This window comes from Entelurus aequoreus, linkage group LG03 (assembly GCF_033978785.1).
Source record: "Entelurus aequoreus isolate RoL-2023_Sb linkage group LG03, RoL_Eaeq_v1.1, whole genome shotgun sequence".
NCBI lineage: Eukaryota > Metazoa > Chordata > Actinopteri > Syngnathiformes > Syngnathidae > Entelurus > Entelurus aequoreus.
The window spans coordinates 72,512,972-72,536,463 of record NC_084733.1 but is presented as its reverse complement, the minus strand read 5'-3'; the positions used below and the strand labels follow the sequence as shown (position 1 = coordinate 72,536,463).

Sequence of the window (23,492 nt, the reverse complement as noted above, 5' to 3'; positions counted from 1 at the left end):
TAGACCCCCTAATCAGAGTGATTTCTATGGGGCTTTGGAAGAATGCTTGGCAGGGACAGACAACATGGAGAAAATTATAACTGGGGATCTGAACACAGATATTCAACGCAAAGATGCCCCTGTCTTCAGATCCTTCAGCAAGTTTTGTAATCTGCACAGTCTTTCCCAGCTAATAGCGCTACCTACAAGGGTGTGTGATTCCACCCAATCAACCATAGATCTCATTCTCACTTCAGACCGGCCTAAAATAAAAAATAGTGAGGTCATGATCTGTGGTCTTAGCGACCACTATCTAACCTTCTGCACCCGCAAAATAGCTAAACCCAAAACCAATGGCCACATAACAGCCCAATCCAGATCCCTCAAAAAATAATCCAATGACAATTTCAATTTAAAATCAGATGAGTGGGACTGGTCCCCTGTGCTCGCGAGCAACCTGGTCGATGTTGCTTGGGATCGCTTCAAAACGGCGTTCCTAAAGATACTAAATGACATGGCTCCCGTGAAAACAGTCAGGATCAAAGCCCGCTCGGAACCATGGATGAATCCGGACCTATTAGCTGCCATTAAAGACAGAGACAGAAAATACTCTGAATACCAAAAATGTAAAACAGAAGTAGATAAACAACCCAATAACATCAACCTCAAATTACTCCTTTCAACTCTCAAAAAGCAATGCAATAAATTAAGAAATAAGTCAACCAACCTGACTAAATCCTTTAAAAAAAATTACATTAATGACAAAATACAGGAAAACACAAATAAGCCACGTGAGCTCTGGAAAATTCTCAACAACCAGCTTCCTGGTTGCAGCCAGAAACTTAAAACAAGACTCACCAACATCAGCATCAAGGAGGGTGACTCCCTCATTACAGACAAAATGGAGGTAGCTAGCAGACTTAACATCTTTTTCACCAGCATAGCCGCAACTCTTGTCAACAAGCTGTCCCACCACTCTGGTCGCTTTGGTGTAGAACACATTAAAGCCTTCTACAGAAAGCTAGGAGTATCCAATGATGATTTCAAATTAGAAATGGTCACAGCTGATGAGGTGTTTAAAAAATTGAGCGCGCTCCACCCTAACAAGGCCACCGGCCTTGATAATATTCCCTCCAGATTCCTCAGGGACTCTGCCTCCATCATTGCCCCGATCATCACGCACATAATAAACCTATCAATTACACAAGGCCAAGTACCAAAAGATTTTAAGATAGCAAGAGTAACTCCCCTCTTTAAAAAAGGAAGCAAATTGGAACCTGGCAACTACCGACCTGTTTCTATTCTCAGCTCCATTTCGAAAGTAATGGAGAAAATAGTTTATGAACAGGTCGATAGTTACCTTGCCACTAATAAACTCATGTACAAATTCCAATCCGGCTTCAGAACTAACCACTCCACTGACACATGTCTTCTCTATCTGACCGACCACATCAAACATGAGGTGGACGCGGGCAAATACTGCGGCATGGTCATGCTGGACCTTCAGAAGGCCTTTGACACCGTTAACCACGCTATACTGTTGGATAAGCTCAGAGCAATCGGATTTAACAAAACCTCATGGAGCTGGATGCAATCTTACTTGGAGGGGAGGGAGCAGGTGGTAGAGGTGAACGGCACCGTGTCCCCCCCCCCTCTCGGTGAGCTGTGGAGTCCCCCAAGGCAGTATATTGGGACCTTTACTGTTCCTAATATACATAAATGACATGTCATCGGCATGCGACTGTGAATTGTTTTTGTTTGCGGATGACTCTGCCCTGCTGGTCTCCGGCAAGGACAAGTCACAGGTGGAGAAAATCCTCAGTGCTGAGCTGTGTAGAACTTGCACCTGGCTCGCTGACAACAAGCTATCCATACACTTGGGTAAAACAGAATCCATCCTGTTTGGGTCCCACATCAACCTTAAGAAAGTCAATGACTTCACCATAAAAGTGGGTGACATTGTTATCACCAGGAAAGATGAGGTCACCTACCTAGGTTCCATTCTAATGGCAACCAAGGTAATCAGAAAGGTTAACCAACGAACGAGATTTCTCTACAGAATCTCCTCTCTGGTCAACAAAAGCACCTTGATGATTCTGGCGGGAACTCTTGTTCAACCCTTTTTCGATTACGCATGCACCTCCTGGTACCCTAGCACCTCCAAAACCCTCAAATCTAAACTCCAAACATCTCAGAACAAGCTAGGCAGGTTACTTCTAGACCTCCACCCCAGATCCCACCTCACTCCTACCCACTTCTCTAAAGTGGGCTGGCTCAAGGTGGAGGACAGAGTTAAACAACTTGCACTGAGCCTAGTCTATAAAATCCACTACACCTCCCTGATACCGAAGTACATGTCAAACTACTTCCTTAACGTAAATGACCGCCATAACCACAACACCAGGGGGAGCTCCACTAACCACGTTAAACCCAGATTCCGAACTAACAAAGGTCTTAACTCATTCTCTTTCTATGCCACATCAATGTGGAATGCGCTCCCAACAGGTATAAAAGAAAGGGCATCTCTATCCTCCTTCAAAACCACAATAAAAGTTCACCTCCAGGCAGCTACAACCCTAAACTAACACCCTCCCCGGATTGCTAATCATCAAATGTAAACAATCAAATGCAGATACTTTTTCTTATGCCTTCTGATCTCTCTCTCTCTCTCTCGCTCTCTTTCTCTCTCTCTCTATATATGTCCACTACTTGCTGTCCATATCCTACCCCCCACCCCCTCCACACTCCTGATTGTAAATAATGTAAATAATTCAATGAGATTATCTTGTGTGATGACTGTATTATGATGATAGTGTATATGATAGTATATATCTGTATCATGAATCAATTTAAGTGGACCCCGACTTAAACATGTTGAAAAACTTATTCGGGTGTTACCATTTAGTGGTCAATTGTACGGAATATGTACTTCACTGTGCAACCTACTAATAAAAGTCTCAATCAATCAATCAATCAAACTGTGTGTGTGTTGCACGTTGACGACGCTCATTCGCTGTCTCCTGTCACGTGACTGGGCCAGCTCTATACTCTGCCAGGTACAGGGGTGTCCCAGCACATAGTAAGTTAAGTAAGTCATCAAAAACATCTGAAAGTGATGCTTGCACCCCCCACACGCCGTTTTTTGGTTTATATCGATACTTTTTTCAGAAAAGTGATGCCAAATGAGTAGCGTGTGAGTATCGATATATCGATACCACAGGATCGATACGCACATCCCTAGACAGTACCCGTGTGCCTGTGACTCAGAGTAAAATGTATTTGGAGCACTACACAAAAATGACTTTAGAAATGGCACAACAAGGTCGAATATGTACAGAAATCTCTACGCGAAACTGGTAAACGGGCCAAAACTTATGTTTTTTTATATTCCGAAACCGTAAGTAGCACTTTTATATTTTAATTGAACAATTGCACCCACAAACAGCATACATTGACAATAAACTTAAGACACACCCAGTACATTTCATCATACAAACAAAAATTTTTAAAGAAAGTAACGAGACAATACAAAAAATAAAAAATAATACCAAAAAAAAGAACGCAAAAAAAGTGGGCTCATCTAAAAAATAATAATTTTTAGGGCTTTTTTATTTTTCAATATTTTATTAATAATTTCAAATCAGTAATCCAATGTGGAAATTTTGGTTTCACTTTCAGATATTAACTTTTGTGAATGAAAACATTTGCTTGCAACCTAATGATATTATGGTATTGTCGCGATTATAAAGACAGAAACTCGGACGGACCTGTAGGAAAAAATACCGTACTATAATGCGTGATCAAATCCTTTTTGCCCCCGCTTTTGTGTGGTATGTGCATATCGATTTCTGTAGATGTCATTCCTCCTTGCACCATGCTTAAAATATTTTTTGTAAAGGCTCACCACACATGTACCATAGTATCCCCGCATTTACTTTGGAAAATACAAATTCTACATTGAAAATAAATCTTCCGTTTTGCTCTGTTTTTCCGTGTCTGTTTTGGTCCAGCAGGGTTTGTAAATGTTTTTTATATAAAATATAAAAATAAAATCCATCCTTAGATATTGTTATTGTTCTTCGACACCAAAAAACAAAAACGTTCCGTTTTTTTAATTTTGTTTTTTTCACGAAACAAAAAATAAATGAACAAAACATACACTGAGCGCACTCCAATACAATTGCACAATTGCAACATTTTTATACACAATACACTGTCTGGCCTGTTAAAATAAACATTTATAGTTGTTGGCGCCCCTGCCTTCCGCCCGAGGGCAGCTGGGATCATAGATATCTATGGCGAGGATAGGCTCCAGCACCTTTGGGACCCCAAGATGGACAAACGGTATAAAATTGACGAATGGATGTGTTACATAATGAAGGTAATTAGAGATATCCGATATTATCGGCCGATAAATGCTTTAAAATGTAATATCGGAAATTATCGGTATCGTTTTTTTTGGTTTTTTTTTATCAAATCAACATAAAAAACATAAGATACACTTACAATTAGTGCACCAACCCCCCATTTACACTCATTCACACAAAGGGGTTGTTTCTTTCTGTTATTAATATTCTGGTTCCTACATTATATATCAATATATATCAATACAGTCTGCAAGGGATACAGTCCGTAAGCACACATGATTGTGCGTGCTGCAGGTCCACTAATAGTAGTACCTTTAACAGTTAATTTTACTCATTTTCATTAATTACTAGTTTCTATGTAACAGTTTTTATATTGTTTTACTTTCTTTTTTATTCAAGAAAATGTTTTTGATTAATTTATCTTATTTTATTATTATTTAAAAAAAAGGACCTTATCTTCACCATACCTGGTTGTCCCAATTAGGCATAATAATGTGTTAATTCCACGACTGTATATATCGGTATTGGTTGATATCGGTATCGGTAATTAAGAGTTGGACAATATCGGAATATCGGATATCGGAAAAAAGCCATTATCGGACATCCCTAAGAAAATCGTTTTTTAATACAAAAGTAACGTCACTGTGTCCCTGTAGAAAGCAAGTGCCTGCAGCCAGGGGTTACTCGTAGAAAGCGCGCGCATGCACAACAGTAACCAGTTTGACCGTTAGGTGGCAGCACGGAGCCGAGCTGAAACTGCACGCAAAGACACCAGCGAACAAGACATCTCCCGCCCCATCCGCTGTTCTTGTTGAGGAGAGGCGGGAGAGCCAAGTTTGCTTTTCAAGCTCGACTTTGGAGCTTTCTTGCTAGTTCTTCCTGCTAAAAAAAAAGGAATCACATTCCGGTTACAAATGGTGCGCACTAAAGCGGACAGTGTTCCCGGGGCTTACAGAAAAGGTAAATCGTGACGAAGAGCGCTTTTCTTTTTTTGTAATAAAACTGCACCAGCTAGAAGATGCATTGTTTGTGACGTAATTTGTTGGTTCAGACTAGAACTCCGTCATAAGTTTCTTATTGAATCGTTTTTATTTCCAAACTAATTCAAACAGGCTGCAAAGTTAAACTGATAATATAAGGCGTTCTGAAGTCGCTTACAGTCAGAATTTTTGTAATCATATCCTCCCGCCAAAACCGCGCCTATAACTCATTGTCAGTAAATGTGTTCCCCAAAGTATTTGTATAGTCTTATGTATGCCGAACAATTCATACATACTCTAATTTGATGCCTTAATGTGTGTTGGGATTGTTGTGTCGGTGATCTGCCGCCAATTTTCGACATGGTGGTTTGATGAGCACCGAACTCATTCCACTTTCTGTGTAATCTTCATTTACGCTTTATTCAATAATCATCCATGTTAGGACTCCAAGTAGTCAGAAAGTTTCGTTGTACTTGTGCAATGACAATAAAAACCTATCTGAATCTAGTCATTTGTACAGATGACTATACTTTTGAGGCTAAAACTGATGATTTAGTAACGTGGTAAATAGACGGTCATGTAACCCTAGGCCCATTGTAGCTTTTCTATGTATTGACAGCCATTTTCTTTTCTGTCACTTTGCTTACAGCTGTTGCAGCTTCTGCCCCCAGGAAGTCTCTGGGCTCCCGTTCAGCCAATGCATCCTCCTCGTCTTCCTACTCCAGCGATTCAGCCACTCCTGGTCAGCCTCTACTTACAGAACACGCTCATGCACGTTGAAGGTGTCTGATACTAAGTTTTATTATTCCACAGTAAAGAACAAATATGCCGGAGGGAACCCAGTGTGCCAGCGACCCACCCCTACCTGGCAGAAGGGCATTGGGGACTTCTTTGGTGGTCCAGGAATGAAGCCTGAGAAGGAAAACCAGAGCCCCCCGCAGCCTAATGAGGAAGACAATGAAGAGGCCGCAGGCAGTAGCATGTCCAAGACCAGCAGGAAGTATGTGTGTGTTTATTTGCAGAAGAAATGCAGCTTTATTTAGTGTTTGGATAAAACGTTCATATTGTCGCTGATGAAAAGCATGTCCTCTCTTTAATTGGAAAAAGCATGCCAAGTGTTGACGGGCAGGAAAAAAACAGAATTATGTTAGGTATCATCTACTACAATTTATCTAGAAAGTTCTTTGTGTAACCAACATGACTTTGTGCGTACAGGTCCAGGCCATTGCCTTCTGAGGATGAGGGTGAAGAGGACTGAGGACATTTGTGTTAAACTGTAAATGTGTATATAATTGCTGAATTACCTGTATTGTTCATTGCTGCAATTAATTTTTTTTAAAATAATTTTAAAAATGGAATAGTTCTGGAGTTTGACTTTTCACAGGTTCCTCTTGCTTTATTTTTTTCTACCTACAAAATAAAATGCCTTTTTATACCGTGTCATTGAGATGGTTTGTCATCAGTAATTTTTTTAACAGAATTTGTTTTCATAAAATTACAATACAATTAAAGATAATTCAGAGAATTAAGTATGTTTTGGAGGTTGCTAATTACAATCAATGAGCAAACATTTGGAAGAATTTACACCTTGTGGAGCGCTTTTCATTTCCATCATAGTCACCGCCCGGTGGAGACGTGCCAAAACACCAACAAGCGGCACTGACAAAGCTGCGGAAGTTCGAGTAGCCCAGACTCATCGAGCGAAGGTTTTCAAACGATAACAACCTATACAGAGTTGTTGTCGTTTTATACTCAAATCGGACAATTACTGGATATGATGCAAATGCAGTACTCGATAATATATTGTTTTATTTATAAAGGGTTCCTTTCATAGTTCGGCGGGTTCTGCTCTATGCTAGCTTGCAAACAGTTGCGGTTGGTGGTTAGCTGTTTATACAACTGGGAGTGTATCCGTTTGTTCGTTTTTTATATTATTGTTTACTTTTACTACCAGGCAAGCTATTCTTTACATACAAAACATGTAAATATCACACTGTGCGGTGGCAGAACGCCGTCGTAAAATATTGCTAAAAAAAAAAAAAAGGAAGTGACGAAGTTTTCGCGCATGCGTGAATCGATCGGGTAGTGACAGCGCCTCTTCAGTTGAATGAAGAAGATGTCTGACTTCACCTGGTCTGTGGTGGTGCTTACCTGTCAGCACAAAGACAGTGTGTACGCCTTCCAGAGAGGTGAGCTCACCTGACTTAGTCAGTGACCTCTGATAGTATTATTTATATTGTTAGTAACGGATTTTGGGGGTTTTCAGAACTGGAGTTGAGGCAGCAGCGTGGTTCTGTGTCTCACAGTACCTTGGTCCTGACAGTGCAGGACCGCCAAGAGCCACTGGGCAGTGGGGGGGCAACACTCAACGCCCTGGTGGTGGCGGCCGAGCACCTGAGCAGCCGAGCAGGACACACTGTATGACTGACACGTTCTGGTTCTGCAATAATGTACTATGGTTATCTAATCTTCTTCGACATCTTTCTTTAGGTGGTGACAGCTGATGTGCTAGATGAAGCTCACATCCTCATCCTCCATACTGTGAGTCCATAAATTTAAATGAAAAAGCGCTATGTTAATGCTTGTCAAAGATCTTCTATGTAAAAGCAGCGCTCTCGAACCTAGTCTTAAAAAAACAAAATGTGTCCTAATCTACTGTTAAAACGTTAGGCAAAGATCCTATCATCCATGTGCTCTCTGTCCAGGGTCGGGATTTTCCTTGGAGTTCGTGCAGCCGAGCCTTCTCCTGGCTGCCGCTGGAAAAAGCTACTCAGAGGGTCCAGGCACCGGTCTGCTGTCTAGACCTGCTGCTGGACTGCCTCACAAACCAGGTTGTGCTCGGCACTGGTCCAGATTCTTACATCGCATGTATCATACCAGTGTTTCCCACACATTCATTTATTTGTGGCGGCCCGCCACGAAAGAATTACGTCCCCCACAAATAAGAAAAAAAAAATATATTTTTTTGTCCTGTCCAGCTTCTCAGGCAAATCATATAGTTGATGTAGATGCCCATATAGGCTGTTCAGATTTACTTTACAAAATAGAAGTGTAGGATACTTCTCTTGTTGCCTTATTTGTATTTGAGCACTGCTGTTTTCTGTTTATTTGTTACTGACTGTGGCAGGACTCTGCCTCTGTTTCACTTTATGTTGCTGGTAAATAATATGGTTGTAGTAGTAGGCTAAAGTTAAATTATTTATTATGCACTAATTAAAGGGGCAGAGATTTAAGAGACATTTTAGCTTTTATATTTTATGAGATATATTTTTTGTAAGAACCACAATTAATAAATATATTTCAGTGAGTAACTTATTGTTCAAATCTGTATATAAATATGTAAATAAAGTTTTGTAATTATATTGTAAAATGGATAGATGGATGGATGGATGGATGGACGTTTAAAACAAAACTGTTATTATTAATTAGTAAGTATACATTTTTTGAGCCTTTTTAGAGAAAATCATATCATTGCAGTAACTTATGCAAATTACTCAATGATGTCATGGTGACCACGCCCATAGCCACGCCCCCACCGCCACAGGTATCTTGGCAGTTTATGGAAAACACTGCATACTGAGGTGAAATTAACTCTTGTTCATGCAGGTTTGTCCTGGTTCTCCTCCTGGCGTTTGGGTCTGCAGCACCGACATGATCCTCAGCATTCCGCCACATTTTGGTGAGTGGACCGCCACAACTACAGCATTTGCGCTGACCCTCCATACCAGAAGTGGCCAAAATATGAATTAATGTAATCACTATTATAATATTGTACACGTTCCTTGCCCAACCTTGGCGTTTCTTTGCTCATATGTGTATTAGTGTTGTCCTGGGACAGCTTCTCAGGTGTCCGTGTTCTCGCACTCCCCGGTGATGTGTCCTACGCTGTCAATCATGGCGTCTACTTATGTGACAAACAGGTAACACAGATAGTTTCTGGATGGGTAGGTCCTTTAAAGGGGAATTGCCCCTTTTTTTGGCATTTCGCCCTTTATTCACAATCCTCATGTGAGACAAGAACACATCTTTTTCTTTTATTATGCATTCTAACTCGTAAATAAACGCCAGCAAAAGTCAGCTAACAATGCAGCCAATTGGAGTCGTGCTTTTTCGCCTATTAAACGCTTTAAAAATATCCCAAAGCCTTCGTTTTTTATACATGCTGTAAGTATATATGTCATGTAGAAACAGGCACATTAATAATAACATGTAATGTTTACGTATTTTGCTTATTTTAAGCATTCGGCAGCGTAACAATTTCACAGACGCATCGCAATGTTTGCTATTTCCTACAACAACAACTACTACTAATCATGACAGACTTCACGAGAGCCAACATAGATTACTTTGGGACAAATAATGATCCAGAAACATATGTTTTTGAGCTTGAATATAAGGAGGATGAGATACAAGTTTTAGAAGCTGTGCGCTAAACATAGGCAGCTATAGTGAAACACTAAGCATCATGTATCACTATTGCTGAACAAGATTTACAAACTACAAACATGGTAAAACAATCACTTACTGTACAAAGTCTGCTGTCACTGGGATGCCGACTGATGGGGTGTTCATTTTTTCCTGTTTAGATAAAAAATTAATCGTAATCCTCCTGCAGGTTACAAAAAAGGTGCCGCAAATGAGCGTTTTTCGTGTCTGTCTCGCCATCTCCAGATATAAGTTGGATGTCAAGGTTGACCAACTTCTTGGTTTATGGTCACATCCTTCTACTACTTCTACTAGTTGGCTATCTGTGATCAATGCGCCGGTAAAAGTAGTCCTTTAGTGTTAGGCCTTAAAATAACGATATCACTAATACTTGGCTAATATTCATGTCACGACATGTAAATGGAGTATTTTTGGCGGTCTTTGAATGTTTTTAGAGGGCCTTATGGGCGCAATAGACACAGTTTGTTAAAATGCATAAAAAAAGAGAAACATATGTTGTCTTAAATAGGGATTGCGAATGATAGGCAAAATTAAAAAAAAAGTGTTGTTCCCCTTTAATAAATGATTGACAGGTCAAATCTGCTGTTTTTCCAGGATCACATAAGGGACATCATATACAAAGGAAGCAAGGAGCAGATACAGCAAGCAGTGATGCATGATGGGAAAGTGCCTCTGGTGACAGGCCTCTCTTTTACAACGATTTGTGTAACATTAGGGACACTTTTAAAGTGCGTGGTTTGTGTGTGATCAGGTCTCAGGTCCAGTCTTCTTTAGCAGGACGGTAACGGAGAAACTTCTACAGGCCCACGTCACGCCTCCTCTGGACGGGTGCACCTACTTAGGTCTAGACTCTGGAGCTCCGCCCCTCCAGGTCATCCTTTCCCGTGCGCTCTTTTTTTAGATAAACTTGCTGAGTCGGTGTCTTGGCTTCTTCAGATCTCGCTTTTCCTGGACGTGTTGAAGTGTCTTTGCTCGGATCAGACCGAGGAGCAGTTTGTGGGCGGGGACGGGAGGGTCTGCGCTCATGCTGGAGAGCCTCACGGGGCAACGGTGAGGAGCGGCAGGCAAGAGTTGTGGAGGATCCTGAGAGGGACGCCGCTCAGCATGGGTGAGCATGACCACGCCCACTGAGGACACACAATGTCTTCTTTGAAGTCCTGATGTCTCGTCGTCTTGTCAGTGTATGTCCCAGGAGGTCGCTATGACTACATGTCTCTGTCTGGGAAGCAACACGTTGACCGGCTAACCTCCGACTGGACACATGGGCACGCCCTCTCCTACATGCAGGTGATCTAGTCAGATTTCAATCAAGTCCTCCGCCTCTAACCCCGTCTCCTCATCCCTTTTCAGTTGGACAGCAGTGTGAGCAAAGGAGGGCGGGTGATCAACAGTGTACTGGAAGGAGAGGTCGCTGTGGAGACAGGCGCAGTGGCGCAACACTGCCACCTGCAGGTAAAAAATACACCTAAATGAAATAAGCAAACATTCTATATGCAAATTCAATAACTTTCCTGACACCACCAGGGTCCCCTGCGCATCCCGTCTGGTTGTTTACTGTCAGGTCTTGAGGAATCCATGTCTCTCTGGATTAGACAACTGCCGCCGGTCAACAACATCATCATTCAGGGACATCGCATTGAGCTTGGGGACTTGAAGCTGAAGGTTTGCACGGTGATGGGAGGACTGGATGACCTGGAGGTACTGATCACACAATTTTTCATGTCCTATTATGTCTCATCACTTCCTCATCATGTCCTGTTATGTCTCACCGTCTCCTATTATTTCCTTTTATATCCCTTCACAACTGGCCATGTCCCACTGTGTGCAATTATGTCTCATCACATCCACATCCTGTCACGTCTCATTGTGTCCCAACATTACCTGGTCCTATGAAGTTACCTCATGTCCCATCATGTCTCATTTCACATGATGTCCTATTACATCACATCTAATCATGTCCATCACATCAGTAAAACTGACAATGTTTACATTGCAGGCCAAGTGGCCCAAATCTGATTTTTTTCCAGCTGAAATCTTTATCAGACTCCAGTATAAACGTGCACAGGTCCCAATGCATGCACAGTTCGATAAAATGAAAATAAAGGAAGTTGACCGGATTCCGTAAATGTGCAAGAAAGTCGCTACTACTACTACGAAATAAAATAAGTTGCCACACCTAAAAATTTGTGTTGTCGTAAATGAAAATAAATCAAAGTAATGTAATTTATGACTGGAGATATATAGTGTAATATATTTGTGAGGGTTTTAATCTTTTTATTGTTGTTAAGTAAAGGCAACACGGATATCAGCGTGGATCTACGTTAGCTTTATTTTTTTAACTCACTTACGTAAACTTATGCAATGTACGTAACAAGTAAGCAAATATACCCCAGCGTCAATTCCGGTCCTTCAACATTTGCTATTTCTTTGGATTCCAAATATATGTTCATATATTACATGTTGCCTATTATTTGCGCACTACTGACTAGTGATGCACCAAAAATTTGGCCGCCAAAAAATTACTTTGCTCACCAAAACCGGATGTTTTGATGAAGCATCCACTTCTACTTGCGGGCTGCTTTTTTCCCCCCGCGTACACGAAGGACATTGCTCGCCCAAATCTGACGAAAAAGTCGCATTCAGGTCGCATTGACTGAAGTTACATTTACGTAAGATCAGATTCCTTTTTTGGGAGGCCAAATGTTCGGTGCGTCTTTAGTCAATAATGTGCAAATTATTATATTTTTTGATTCAGAAGAAGTAACAATTTTTAAAGGACAGGAATTGATGCTTATCAAAAAATTAAGGTAACGCAGATCCACGCTGATGTCCGTATTGTCTCTACTCAACAGCCATAAAAACATATTAGAACCGTCACAAATATACTACATGTTATACATTAAATTATACATTATATTACTTTAATTTATTTTCACATAAAAAAAAAACACACATTTTTAATGCGGCAACTTTTATTTAATTTTGTAGTTTTAATAGCAGCGACTTCCTTGTTCATTTACGGAATCTGGTAAACTTCCTTCGTTTTCACTTTATCAAACTCTGCGTGCAAGTGACACATTGGGGCCTGTGTGTATTTATATCGGAGTCTGATAAAGATCACATTTTACTTGCAGTGTAAATAGTCAATTCGAAAAAATCTGATTTGGGCCACTTAGTCCTGCAGTGTAAACTGATGTGACCCAAATCTGATGTGAAAAGATCAGATTTGAAGCACTTTGGAGCGTTAAGACTGGCCAAAAAAAATCTGATTTGTTGTGCAGTGTAAACAGGGCCACTGATATTGGTTCCCGCCTCTTCCTAATCAGCTGTGCTGTGATGATGACGGTGCCTCCTTCCTCAACGTGAAATGGAGCGTCTTCTTCAGCAGGACAAGCGTACGGTAGGACTTCAACCTTTGTACCTTTATGTTACCACTGTAGTTTTCCATGTAAACTGTAGTAAGCATTGTAGGTGAACGGTGGAACCTTGATTCACAAATCTGATTGGTTCTTGAGCAGGGTTTGTAAATCAAGCATATTTCTCCATTAGAAACAATGAATATCAGAGGTGTGGACTCGAGTCACATGACTTGGACTCGAGTCAGACTCGAGTCATGAATTTGATGACTTTAGACTCGATTTGACAAAATGTAAAGAGACTTGCAACTCGACTTAGACTTTAACATCAATTACTTGTGACTTCACTTGGACTTGAGCCTTTTGACTTGACATGACTTGCTACTTTCCCCAAAACCCAAAGCTTAAAAAGTTATTTGGGAGCGCTCCGTATCTTTCATTTTGTACGTGTCTGTCTGTCTATCAGCGTGTGTGCTGCCTGTCAGCTGGTGTGCTGTCAGTACAACAGCCAATCAAATTAGTTATACGTTGTATTCATCACACAGCATTCATCCAATCAAATTGCAGGACAACCACCGAACAAGAGTTGTCAAACAATGCGGCAGTGAGAAACAATTATGCCAAAGATGGTTTCGGTCGGGTATAAAAACTACGACTTGGTCAACAAAAAACGAATTGCGTATGCAAATCACGCAGTTTGAATATTACAGACGGAGACGCAACAACTTCCAACTTCGTTCGACATTTGAAGTTGCCCAAAGAAGGGTCAGTTTTGAATGTAAGATAACGTTTATTGGCTAAGTAACATGACTTTTATTTGCTGTGTAGTTAAATCAGTGAGGCTGTAAACTCACTGCTAACGTTATAACCATAGACATGTTTTAAGGGTACGCAGCATCGAGCGCTACTGCCTACTGGCGCAGACGAGACGCGGGGCCGCCATCTTGGAGTGGTGATCCGCTCCACTCAGTGCAATTCATTTGTCAGGAGCAATGAACTGTCAGCGCATTTAATTCATTTTACCTCACTGAATACCACTGATTTTCACGCGGTTTTTTGTCATACGTGTAGCTATGATAACGGACACATGTTTTGGCAAGTTTTATTATTCATAGTTTGCTTAACAGTAATATAATATTCTTATACGCTATAAGTGACCATGCAGACGTCCGAGATCAAAACTGGGAATATAATCCCAGAGAAGGGGGAAAAAACGGTAAACTATTTTTAAATTGAAGAAACAATATGATTAGGTTATATATACATGCGTATATCCTACATAAACAATGTATGAATACATTAGATATCTATATATCTTAGGGACCTATAGACTGTATCTCTGTTGCTGCAGCAGCAGAGAGTTTATTCTGTCTTGACACTTTGTATTGATATTTTGTATTACATTCTTCCCTTAAATGATCATGTTTACAGTGATTGTTATGTATGTATTTTTTATGTATGTCGCTTTGGATAAAAGCGTCTGCCAAATACTTAAACTTATATAAACACCTGAAAGTCTTTATATCAGCTAAAACCACCAATTTGTTTCACTACATTCAGAATAAAACCAAATGTTGTTTTACCCAACAATGTTAGTATTTGAATATTGTTACTTGAAGACTTATTCCTGGTTACAATTATACTGTTAAGAAAGTATTGTCTTATATTTTGCCTAAAATGAGAATGCATCATAATCAGTGGCGGCTGGTGAATTTTGTTTTAGGTGGGGCTGAAAGTTTGTAAACCAAACCCCTGTAGGGGCGTCATCCTCCCCAAGAAGATTTATTTGTGATTTTCACATACAAATATTGAAGATCTTTGCTCCTTCTCAACTCTGTGGTAATATTATTTTCATAAAATACAACCAATAGTATGTTAATGTTTGTTTTTGCAAATGTGTTTATTCTGTAAAGGAATTAGTTAAATGTTTAAAATTGTTTAAACTATTAAAATTACTGTTAATAGTGCTATTATGAATTGCAATGTCAGCACTATTTTTTTCTTGCAATTTCAAATGCACTTGTTTTAATAAATAAATACAGCGTTTTAAAAGCATACACTATCTGTGTAAAAATATTAGTCTGTGGTTAAAAGGACTTGAAAGGACTCGAAACTCAAAATGCAGGACTTGGGACTCGACTTGAGACTTTCCAGTCTTGACTTTGGACTTGACTCGGGACTTGCCTGTCTTGACTCGGGACTTGACTCGAGACTTGAGGGCAAAGACTTGAGACTTACTTGTGACTTGCAAAGCAATGACTTGGTCCCACCTCTGATGAATATATGAATAATGTGTTCCAGCCTCGACAAAACTCCATATTTTAGTGTATGTTTGGACAGTTTAAACACAATACAAAGTGCTATACAGTACTGTATATCAGACACAACAAGGAGGTGATGTATCAACTTTTTCTTTATTAACAAGCCAAGACAACAATAACAACATGCGCTTATCTGCCAGCACGCACACACACAAGACCCATCAGTGCCCTCACAAATGATCAGAAATGACAAAAATCCTTAACTCTATCCACAATATTCCTACTATAATAAATATTTTAAAAAAGGTAAAATCCACTTACATTAACATTGGCGAGGGAGAAGCTGACTAGAAAGGAGCACAGACAGAAGGAGGACGGGGGAAGTTGCCTTGTGCCTTAAAAGTGGTGCCACAAAACAAGAGGAGCTCTTCTCTGCTCTAAAATAAGTCTGCTTTGGCATCTTTTACTGGCAAAGTCCAGTCTCATCACAATCAAAACTTGCTGTCGTACAAAGCCTGCTTCGTCGAGGCTTCCATACTTATGAGCACCATTAATGTACTCCTCTCAAATAGTCTTTTTTTATTTATTTTTTTAAACTCCACAGTAAGGTTGCCCCGATACCAATAATTTGGTACCGTTACCAAAATGTATATCGATACTTTTCAAAATAAAGGGAACTACATATAATGTCAACTTTGGCTTTATTTTAACAGACAATCTTACATTATATATGTTTCCTATTTCACTGAAATAAAATTTTTAAAATGTTCAAAATTAAAAGGCACTTAACACATTGGGCTCTTCTTGTTGCACTCTAATAACAATTTACAATTTACCATATTACATATAGTCTGCAATAATCAAGGATTAGGTTAGAATAGAATAAAAAGCTTTGTGACATTATATTAAATTATTAATGATTATTGGTTGCCACTCCTGGTTTGTGCTTTAAGAGAAATGCAATTAGTAAATACTAAAAACAAAACTATGGATAACAGTACACAGATAAGCCATGTAGCAGGTAAAACACACATTGTTAAAGACAAAACCCAAATTGTAGGAATTTCTTACAAAATTCTGTCATTTCACTTGCATTGGTTGACGCTAATTGGGCGGTTTTAGCTCCGCTAATATTTGGCATCAAGCCAAGCAGCCGTGTGCGCGTCTACGTATCTACATGTGCACAGCAGGGAAGCTAGTTAACTTGTGAGAGTAGCCTATGTGTGTAGTTGCGAGAATGGCAACGTGTTGGCTGAGTGACGTCAGTGAGTGAGTGGGCGAGTAAAGAGAGAAAGAGTGTGTACTGTGCTCTGCACAGTAGAGTAATGAACGGGTCCAGTTGTGTCCTGCAGAACTAATAATTAAGCGATTGCCACGAATCGGCTGCCTCGTCATTCTGACCTGAAAGTGAAAGCTAAGCAGACCCATTGCCAGGTAAAGTGAAGGGTGTTACTCCCGACGAAAACATCGTCCCTGGAACGAACGTCTGCCCTGCGCTCCTCGACTACGGTCTGCATGGGAGCCGAACAGCAGGATAGGTGTAACAACTACATTATTACCTGTCACACTTTATAACTCCTTGTGCAGATCTGAATGCTTAATATTTAAATGTTTACCTACCTTTTAAAGTAAAGGTGGTAAGAATAATTGCCACGTTTGGCGAGGCATGTTTTAATGCAACACTTGCAGTGCGTCGCCTCCCTGTTTAAAGCATTAACTTTATCGTTAGTTTTGAAGCCCAAATACCTCCATATTGCGGTTTACGCGCCATCTTTATTGCCATTCTAATTCTCCAGGATGTTATTGCTTGTTTGCGCCTTGTGTGTGCGTTTTGACACAATCAACATCATGCGTCCTGTAGTCACCCCTGCACAGCAGCATGTGTATGAAACAGTACCTGTATTTTTCAAAAGCAGTATAGTACCGTTTCCAAGTAATTAGTACCGCGGTACTTTATTAGTACTGTAAGGAACATTCTTCTTGTATGTGGCGGCCATCTTAGAGAGGGCCACTTTCCCATTTCAGGCAATACAATACAATGCGCTGCATATAGAAAATGAATTATAACGTGCTTATTTCTCAACCGACTTTCATGCTGTTTACATTATTGACACTGTAAAAACATGTGCTATTAATACACTTAATTGTTTTGTAAATTAACAAAAAATTACGGAATAATGTGCAACGTATGCCGGCATTGTTTCCGAGCCACTTCTAACAATGGAATACGCTGCCCATTAGGCACGCAACAAAAAGGGGCGTGGCGTATGTAGTTATATATATATATGGTCATCATCATCAAAAGCAAACATCCTGTACAGGAAGTGATCTTGTTGTGTCTCAGGCCAGAAGACTTGTGGTTCCCGGGAGAGCCGCGCTCCCTGCTGGATGCTCGCCTCTTCCCAGCATTCCACCCACACGAAGGCCCTGTAGGCGTGGTGGGGGGCGTGGCCTGGCTTTTGGGCGGAGCAGGCTGCATGCGGAGGTGGAGAGAGGCATGGCGGCTTTCATTGAGGGAGGTTCTGTCACTCACCCACCAGGAGGCGGAGCTCCAGTGGAGGGAGAGCTTGCTCCTCCTGGCGGGAAGGAAGCAAGTGACAGACGCCCTGACTAGTGGGAGCAACGCCTGCCTGCTGCCTTACTTCAGGGCGGCTGTGCTGGGCAGGCAGTACGAGGCGCTGCTGGACACGCTGGACAACAGTGAGTCACAACATGATCATGATGATTACTTTCTTTCATTAATGATAAAAACTGTCAGTCGCGGCAGGAAGAGGAGCTGAGCATGGGGCGGAGCAGGAGGCCCAGCTGGGTATGGCTGCTCGCTCCCTCTCCTGCATTGCTGACGTGCTAGTGTGCTTGGCCGAAGACAAGGGGGGGCTCAGGAGTGGGCCAGCTGCAAACAAGGCTTGGAGCTCCGCCTACTTCCTGTTAGGAGAAGGTGATCTGAAGGGTGGAGTTAAGGCCCTGGCTGCGCAGAGAGTGCATTGGCTCAGCAGGTGAGCATTACACTGCTGTAAATAATGTCGATAAGCGCCCACGTTGGCTTACACTCCCTCCGACAGGCCAGACCTGCTGGTGCGGGCAGCGCGGCACTATGAAGGCGCCGCCCAGGTGCTGCTACGTCAGGCTATGATGTCATCACAGAAGTTCATCGCCATTGGCCAGGGTGATGTCCCGCCTCTTGAGCAATGGCATGAAGTGGAGTGTCCTGCGCGACTGGACCTTGCTGGTGAGCTCACGGAACTGACTATCTACTTTATTGGAGGACACTGATCACCAGTCGATCAATAAGCTGATCATAAGAGACGAAAGACAAACGATCGACAAGCTGATTGCGTCGCAGGTGGCTGGAGCGACACTCCGCCCATCGCTTTCGAGCATGGCGGCTCTGTGACTAATGTGGCAGTGAAGGTTGATGGCAGGCGTCCGATTGGTGCTCGGGCTCGTCGCATCAGAGAACCCCACCTCCTGCTGGTCAGCCACATTGGGCAGCGGGACTCTGGTGTTTCCACGAAGACCGTGTGCACCAGCCTGGATGACCTGAAGGACTACTGTCAGCCGCAAGCACCTGGTACACCCTTCATGTCTGTCCACAAACACCGGCGGCCAACTCCGACTGGTCATGTGAACCTGCTTTGTGCGGCAGGAGCGCTGCTGAAGGCCGTGTGCGTCTGCAGTCGTTTGGTGTCGCTCGCCTCCCAGCATCCTCTTGGGCATCAGCTGCTTCAGCATTGGGGTGGAGGATTGGAGCTGCACAGCTGGTCGGCGCTGCCCACTGGCTCGGGACTCGGTGAGACGCAAGCGCCAAGGTGGCGTGTCACCGGATGACTTATCCCTGTCATTTATGTTGCAGGAACCAGCAGCATCCTGGCGGGGGCGCTGTTGGTCGCAGTCTACAGATGCACGGGTCAAACGTACGACAGCGACGCGCTCATTCATGCCGTCCTGCACCTGGAGCAAGTCCTGACCACCGGTAGGTTTCTGCACGTGCACGCCCACGCATGTTCCTGTTGATTTAACTCCGCCCTGCGCAGGCGGAGGCTGGCAGGACCAGGTGGGAGGTCTGGTTGGGGGACTGAAAGTGGGCCGGTCCAAAGCGACTCTGCCACTGCATGTCCAGGTGGAGCGTTTGTGTCCCCCAGAAGACTTCTTGTCGTCTTTGGAACAGCGCCTCCTGCTGGTGTACACCGGAAAGACTCGGCTGGCTCGCAACCTTCTGCAGGTCCCGCACACCGACACACATTGTAATGGTCATATACTCTATGTTAAAGAAGACTAACATGTCCTAATGTGTGAGTGCAGGATGTGGTGCGCAGCTGGTACAGTCGTCTTCCTGCAATGGTCCACAACGCCCAGCAGCTGGTGTCCAACTCGGAAGAATGTGCTCAAGCTTGCTTAGATGGAAAGTAGTGTGTAAATATTCTATATCTGGAAGAAGTCAATGTGTTTATGGAAAGCACGGGTGTCCAAACTTTTTGAATTGGGGGCTCCATTGGGCTAAAAAAAATTTGGCCGGGAACCGGAAAAAAATAAATAAAATAAGAAATATATATATGTATATATATATATATATATATATATATATATATATATATATATATATATATATATATATATATATATATATATATATATATACACATATATATACACATTTGTGTATATATATATATATAATGAAAATAATTGGATATTAAGAGTTATGTGAAAGTTTGACTCCTACCTTGTTTACTTCCATGACGGTCGCTTTAAAGTTTTGTAATCATTCAGAAATATGAAGCAGCTAAAATGAGCCAAAAATGGAGAAGTGTGAAGAGTGTTTTGCATTTTCCCCACCATGCATTGCAGGGCATTTATATGGGTGTATTTGAATTATGTGTTGTACGTGGACGTTTTTTTATATTATTCACAAAGTTCAGTGAGCAGGTTACGTTACGTGTGACAATGTGTGTTGACTTTTTGTGTTAGTAACACTAAATTGGCCCTAGTGTGTGAATGTGAGTGTGAATGTTGTCTGTCTATCTGTGTTGGCCCTGCGATGAGGTGGCGACTTGTCCAGGGTGTACCCCGCCTACCGCCCGAATGCAGCTGAGATAGGCTCCAGCACCCCCCGCGACGCCGAAAGGGACAAGCTGTAGAAAATGGATGGATGGATGGATGGAGTGGGAAAGGTTGTTTGGATTGGGTCATATATAAAAATGCTGTGCTGTCTTTACTTCAAAGTGCAATGCATGGTCATTAACCTGAATTGTGTTGTACGTGGACAATTTTTTATATTATTCACAAAGTTCAGTGAGCAGGTTATGTTTAGTGTGACCATGTGTGTTCACTTTTTGTGTTAATATTTTGGCGCAATGAGTGGCAAAGGTTGTTCGGATTGGGTCATATATAAAAATGCTGTGCTTTGTTTACTTCAATGCGCAATTCATGGTCATTAACCTGAATTACAGTATGTGTTGTATGTGGATGTTTTTTATATTATTCACAAAGTTCAGTGAGCAGCTTATGTTAAGTGTGACCATATGTATGTTGACTTTTTGTGTTAGTATTTTGGCGCCATAAGTGGTAAATGTTTGAATTGGGTCATATATAAAAATGCTATGCTGTGCTGTGTTTACTTCAACGTGAAATTCGTGGTCATTAACCTGAATTACTATGTTGTCCAACACACGAAGTTGTAGCAATTATACTGTCAGGTATTTAAAATTAAATTTTCAAATCAGATTCCTTAGTAAAGTTGTGACGTCTCGCAGGCCAAAATGAACATGCCCGCGGGTTGTAGTTTGGACACCCCTGATGTAAAGCATGTTGCAATGGTCCTGTATTCATAGACAATGAATGCTCAGGTTCCTTGTCAAGACTGGGCTGCTGCGTGGACCGCTCGTGGCACCAAAAAAAGCTGATGGCGCCGGGCTGTGAACCAGCATCAGTCCGCGTCATGATGGACGCCTTGCGCCCTTTGGTCCTAGGTCAGAGCCTGGTTGGAGCAGGGGGAGGTGGCTTCCTTTGCTTGTTGACCCGCCAGCCTGAACAGCACCAGGCGGTGCTTCAGGTCCTCAATGACACACCGGTAAGAATAAAAGGGAATGGTCTAGCTCTTACAATTAGTATAGTATTTATTTTGGTGCCAAATGTACCGTGTGGTTGTTTCCAGGGTCTGGGAAACTTCAGCGTTCACACAGTTGAGCTGGACATGGATGGCATCACTGTGCTAGCATCAGCATGACCTCACAAACTTACTTGCTGTGTCTTGAAGTCATCCACACAATCTGGTGGGCAAACTTGGTATGTTTTTTTGGGGGGCTTGAGAGGTAATTATGATTGAGCCCTATGAACTCTGCCTAGCAACAAGTGGCCAGGCAAAACCATGAAGGAAATAGTACATTTATATTATTTTTTAATGATAAATCATGCACTATAAATGTTATATATTTTATAATGGTGTGAATAAAAAAAACTGAGAATACTGTTATTTTGCATTAGTCAACATAAGGCTGGACCATACCAACACATTGTCAGGCAGTCACCTAGGAAGCCTTCATTTGCCAGCGACCACAGACAGTTGGTCCCGAATGCGTCCCAGTCCGTCCAGCATGGTGTCCACGCTCTCTCTGCTTAGCTCCACAGTCGCCACGGCAACCGACTGACCTCCTCCGGTAGGACACGGCTCCTCTGTCTGTAAAGTAGCACGCCAAACAATGAAGTGCGTGTCGTTCACATGACCAAAGTCCCGATTGGAAAGCACATTTGCACCTACTTTAAACTGGACCAGGCAAGTCGGGACGCACATGCGACTGACGGAGTCTGAGCTTGTCACCATGTTGACCCTCCAGTCCAGCTCCTTCAGCCGGGGGAGGAAGACTACACACACACACACACACGTATCTTAGTTGAAAGGCACAACAGCTCTTGATGAAGATGAGTCAACTCACTCTGATTACTGACTGCTTGTGTTTTCCACGCTGCACTGAAACCCATCACAAACACAAAACATCACTACAGGTCAAAAATAAGAAGAGGCGGGGCCATAGGCGCTGACCTGTTCTCCAAAAGGATCTTGGTGAGCAAGTTCTTCAGGCTGGAGTGGAATGACTCAGGGAAAAGATGGAGGATCTGCTCAGGGGAGTTCAGGTTGTGGAAGATGACGTGATGAGACAGGGCGTGAAGTGAGTGGACCAGCTGGATAACACACATACAATGAATACACGCGAATGATAGCCAAATGTGTGCGTTGCATGCAGGTTCTTATAGTAACCTCTGCAGCTTGAGCTTCGGGGATGGCAAGCGTGGTGGCTGTGCTTTGAGTCAGTGAGCTACTAAGACCTTGATGACTTTTCACACAAACGTCCTTCACAGCATCTTTGGATGGAGCCTGAACACACACACAAATGTATTGTAACAATTGTAATACTTTTTTGATTGCTGACAGAAAACTGCATTATTCTGACCAGATAAGCTGATGATGGAGAAAGGCCACAACCTTGGTAAATAAGTAAAGTTGGTATGGTATGGCTCTGAAAGGCTCATGCACTATTAAAACACTTTCTCTTATTATTTTACATAATAGTTTTGAATATTTTGTTGATACAACTAAAAATAACTAATTAATAAGCGCTGCATAAACTATTGATCTAATGAAATTGAAATATCAATTTTTAAGGCACAAATCCAGTTTGAAGTCTATTGTTTTTTTAGCCTGTTCAACGGCGGTTTAGAAGGCTAACTACACGAATAAAACACACAGTGGCAGGAGACAATCACCAAAGGTTTACCGAGAACTGCAAATAAAGTAGCTAGATTATAAATGACAACAAAACCTTAAGAAGAAGCTGCAAGTTGTTGAAATGTTCGCTTGGTAGTGTTGCAGACATGTTGATAGTCACATGACAACCTGTTTTTTTCTTCTTTATTTCCGGTATACAGAGTTTGGTCGTACATTACTGCCCTCCTCAGGTGTTTAAGTGCCATGACACGCATAAGACGCGTGTTCTTGTCTTACTGTTACTTTAATAAAGTACTAATTCTGGAGTCCGTGTGTGTTTTTGTATATATGTTACTATATTTTTTAAATGCACATAACAATAGAATACATCGTTTTAATCT

The 23,492-nt window shown here is 41.9% G+C and overlaps 3 protein-coding genes across 3 annotated transcripts; 2 read left to right on the top strand and 1 right to left on the bottom strand.

Annotated features, from left to right (window-relative positions):
* The first annotated feature begins 5,053 nt into the window (after nucleotides 1-5,053).
* On the top strand, nucleotides 5,054-6,766 carry pclaf (PCNA clamp associated factor). The gene is made up of 4 exons (XM_062040649.1): nucleotides 5,054-5,306; nucleotides 5,976-6,068; nucleotides 6,140-6,326; nucleotides 6,542-6,766. Exons 1-4 carry the CDS (start codon nucleotides 5,261-5,263, stop codon nucleotides 6,582-6,584), a joined length of 369 nt encoding a protein of 122 aa, XP_061896633.1. The 5' UTR covers nucleotides 5,054-5,260; the 3' UTR covers nucleotides 6,585-6,766.
* Nucleotides 6,767-6,972: 206 nt separating this feature from the next.
* Nucleotides 6,973-23,400, top strand: LOC133646824 (L-fucose kinase). The gene is made up of 23 exons (XM_062042633.1): nucleotides 6,973-7,515; nucleotides 7,593-7,744; nucleotides 7,817-7,867; nucleotides 8,032-8,157; nucleotides 8,933-9,005; nucleotides 9,149-9,246; nucleotides 10,367-10,447; nucleotides 10,524-10,643; nucleotides 10,709-10,880; nucleotides 10,953-11,059; nucleotides 11,123-11,224; nucleotides 11,297-11,470; nucleotides 13,099-13,172; nucleotides 17,734-18,089; nucleotides 18,148-18,385; nucleotides 18,452-18,618; nucleotides 18,733-18,960; nucleotides 19,036-19,179; nucleotides 19,243-19,362; nucleotides 19,424-19,611; nucleotides 19,692-19,792; nucleotides 21,237-21,459; nucleotides 21,544-23,400. The coding sequence occupies exons 1-23, from the start codon at nucleotides 7,434-7,436 to the stop codon at nucleotides 21,613-21,615; spliced, it is 3,249 nt and encodes a 1,082-aa protein (XP_061898617.1). The 5' UTR covers nucleotides 6,973-7,433; the 3' UTR covers nucleotides 21,616-23,400.
* Nucleotides 21,808-23,309, bottom strand: commd9 (COMM domain containing 9). Its single transcript, XM_062042634.1, has 6 exons — nucleotides 23,207-23,309; nucleotides 22,645-22,761; nucleotides 22,429-22,568; nucleotides 22,322-22,356; nucleotides 22,147-22,250; nucleotides 21,808-22,065 (listed from the first exon to the last, which is right to left on the bottom strand). Exons 1-6 carry the CDS (start codon nucleotides 23,258-23,260, stop codon nucleotides 21,928-21,930), a joined length of 588 nt encoding a protein of 195 aa, XP_061898618.1. The 5' UTR covers nucleotides 23,261-23,309; the 3' UTR covers nucleotides 21,808-21,927.
* Nucleotides 23,401-23,492: the final 92 nt, after the last annotated feature.

Coding starts and splice junctions, on each gene's coding strand:
- pclaf (XM_062040649.1), top strand. CDS start 5,261: ATGGTGCGCACTAAAGCGGACAGTGTTCCCGGGGCTTACAGAAAAG. Junction 6,069..6,139: donor CAGCGATTCAGCCACTCCTG/GTCAGCCTCTAC, acceptor ATTATTCCACAG/TAAAGAACAAATATGCCGGA. Junction 6,327..6,541: donor ATGTCCAAGACCAGCAGGAA/GTATGTGTGTGT, acceptor TTGTGCGTACAG/GTCCAGGCCATTGCCTTCTG.
- commd9 (XM_062042634.1), bottom strand. CDS start 23,260: ATGTCTGCAACACTACCAAGCGAACATTTCAACAACTTGCAGCTTCTT. Junction 22,762..23,206: donor ACTTGCAGCTTCTTCTTAAG/GTTTTGTTGTCA, acceptor GTGTGTGTTCAG/GCTCCATCCAAAGATGCTGT. Junction 22,251..22,321: donor ACAAGCAGTCAGTAATCAGA/GTGAGTTGACTC, acceptor GTGTGTGTGTAG/TCTTCCTCCCCCGGCTGAAG.
- LOC133646824 (XM_062042633.1), top strand. CDS start 7,434: ATGAAGAAGATGTCTGACTTCACCTGGTCTGTGGTGGTGCTTACCTGT. Junction 7,516..7,592: donor TGTGTACGCCTTCCAGAGAG/GTGAGCTCACCT, acceptor GGGGGTTTTCAG/AACTGGAGTTGAGGCAGCAG. Junction 19,180..19,242: donor GCCCACTGGCTCGGGACTCG/GTGAGACGCAAG, acceptor TTTATGTTGCAG/GAACCAGCAGCATCCTGGCG.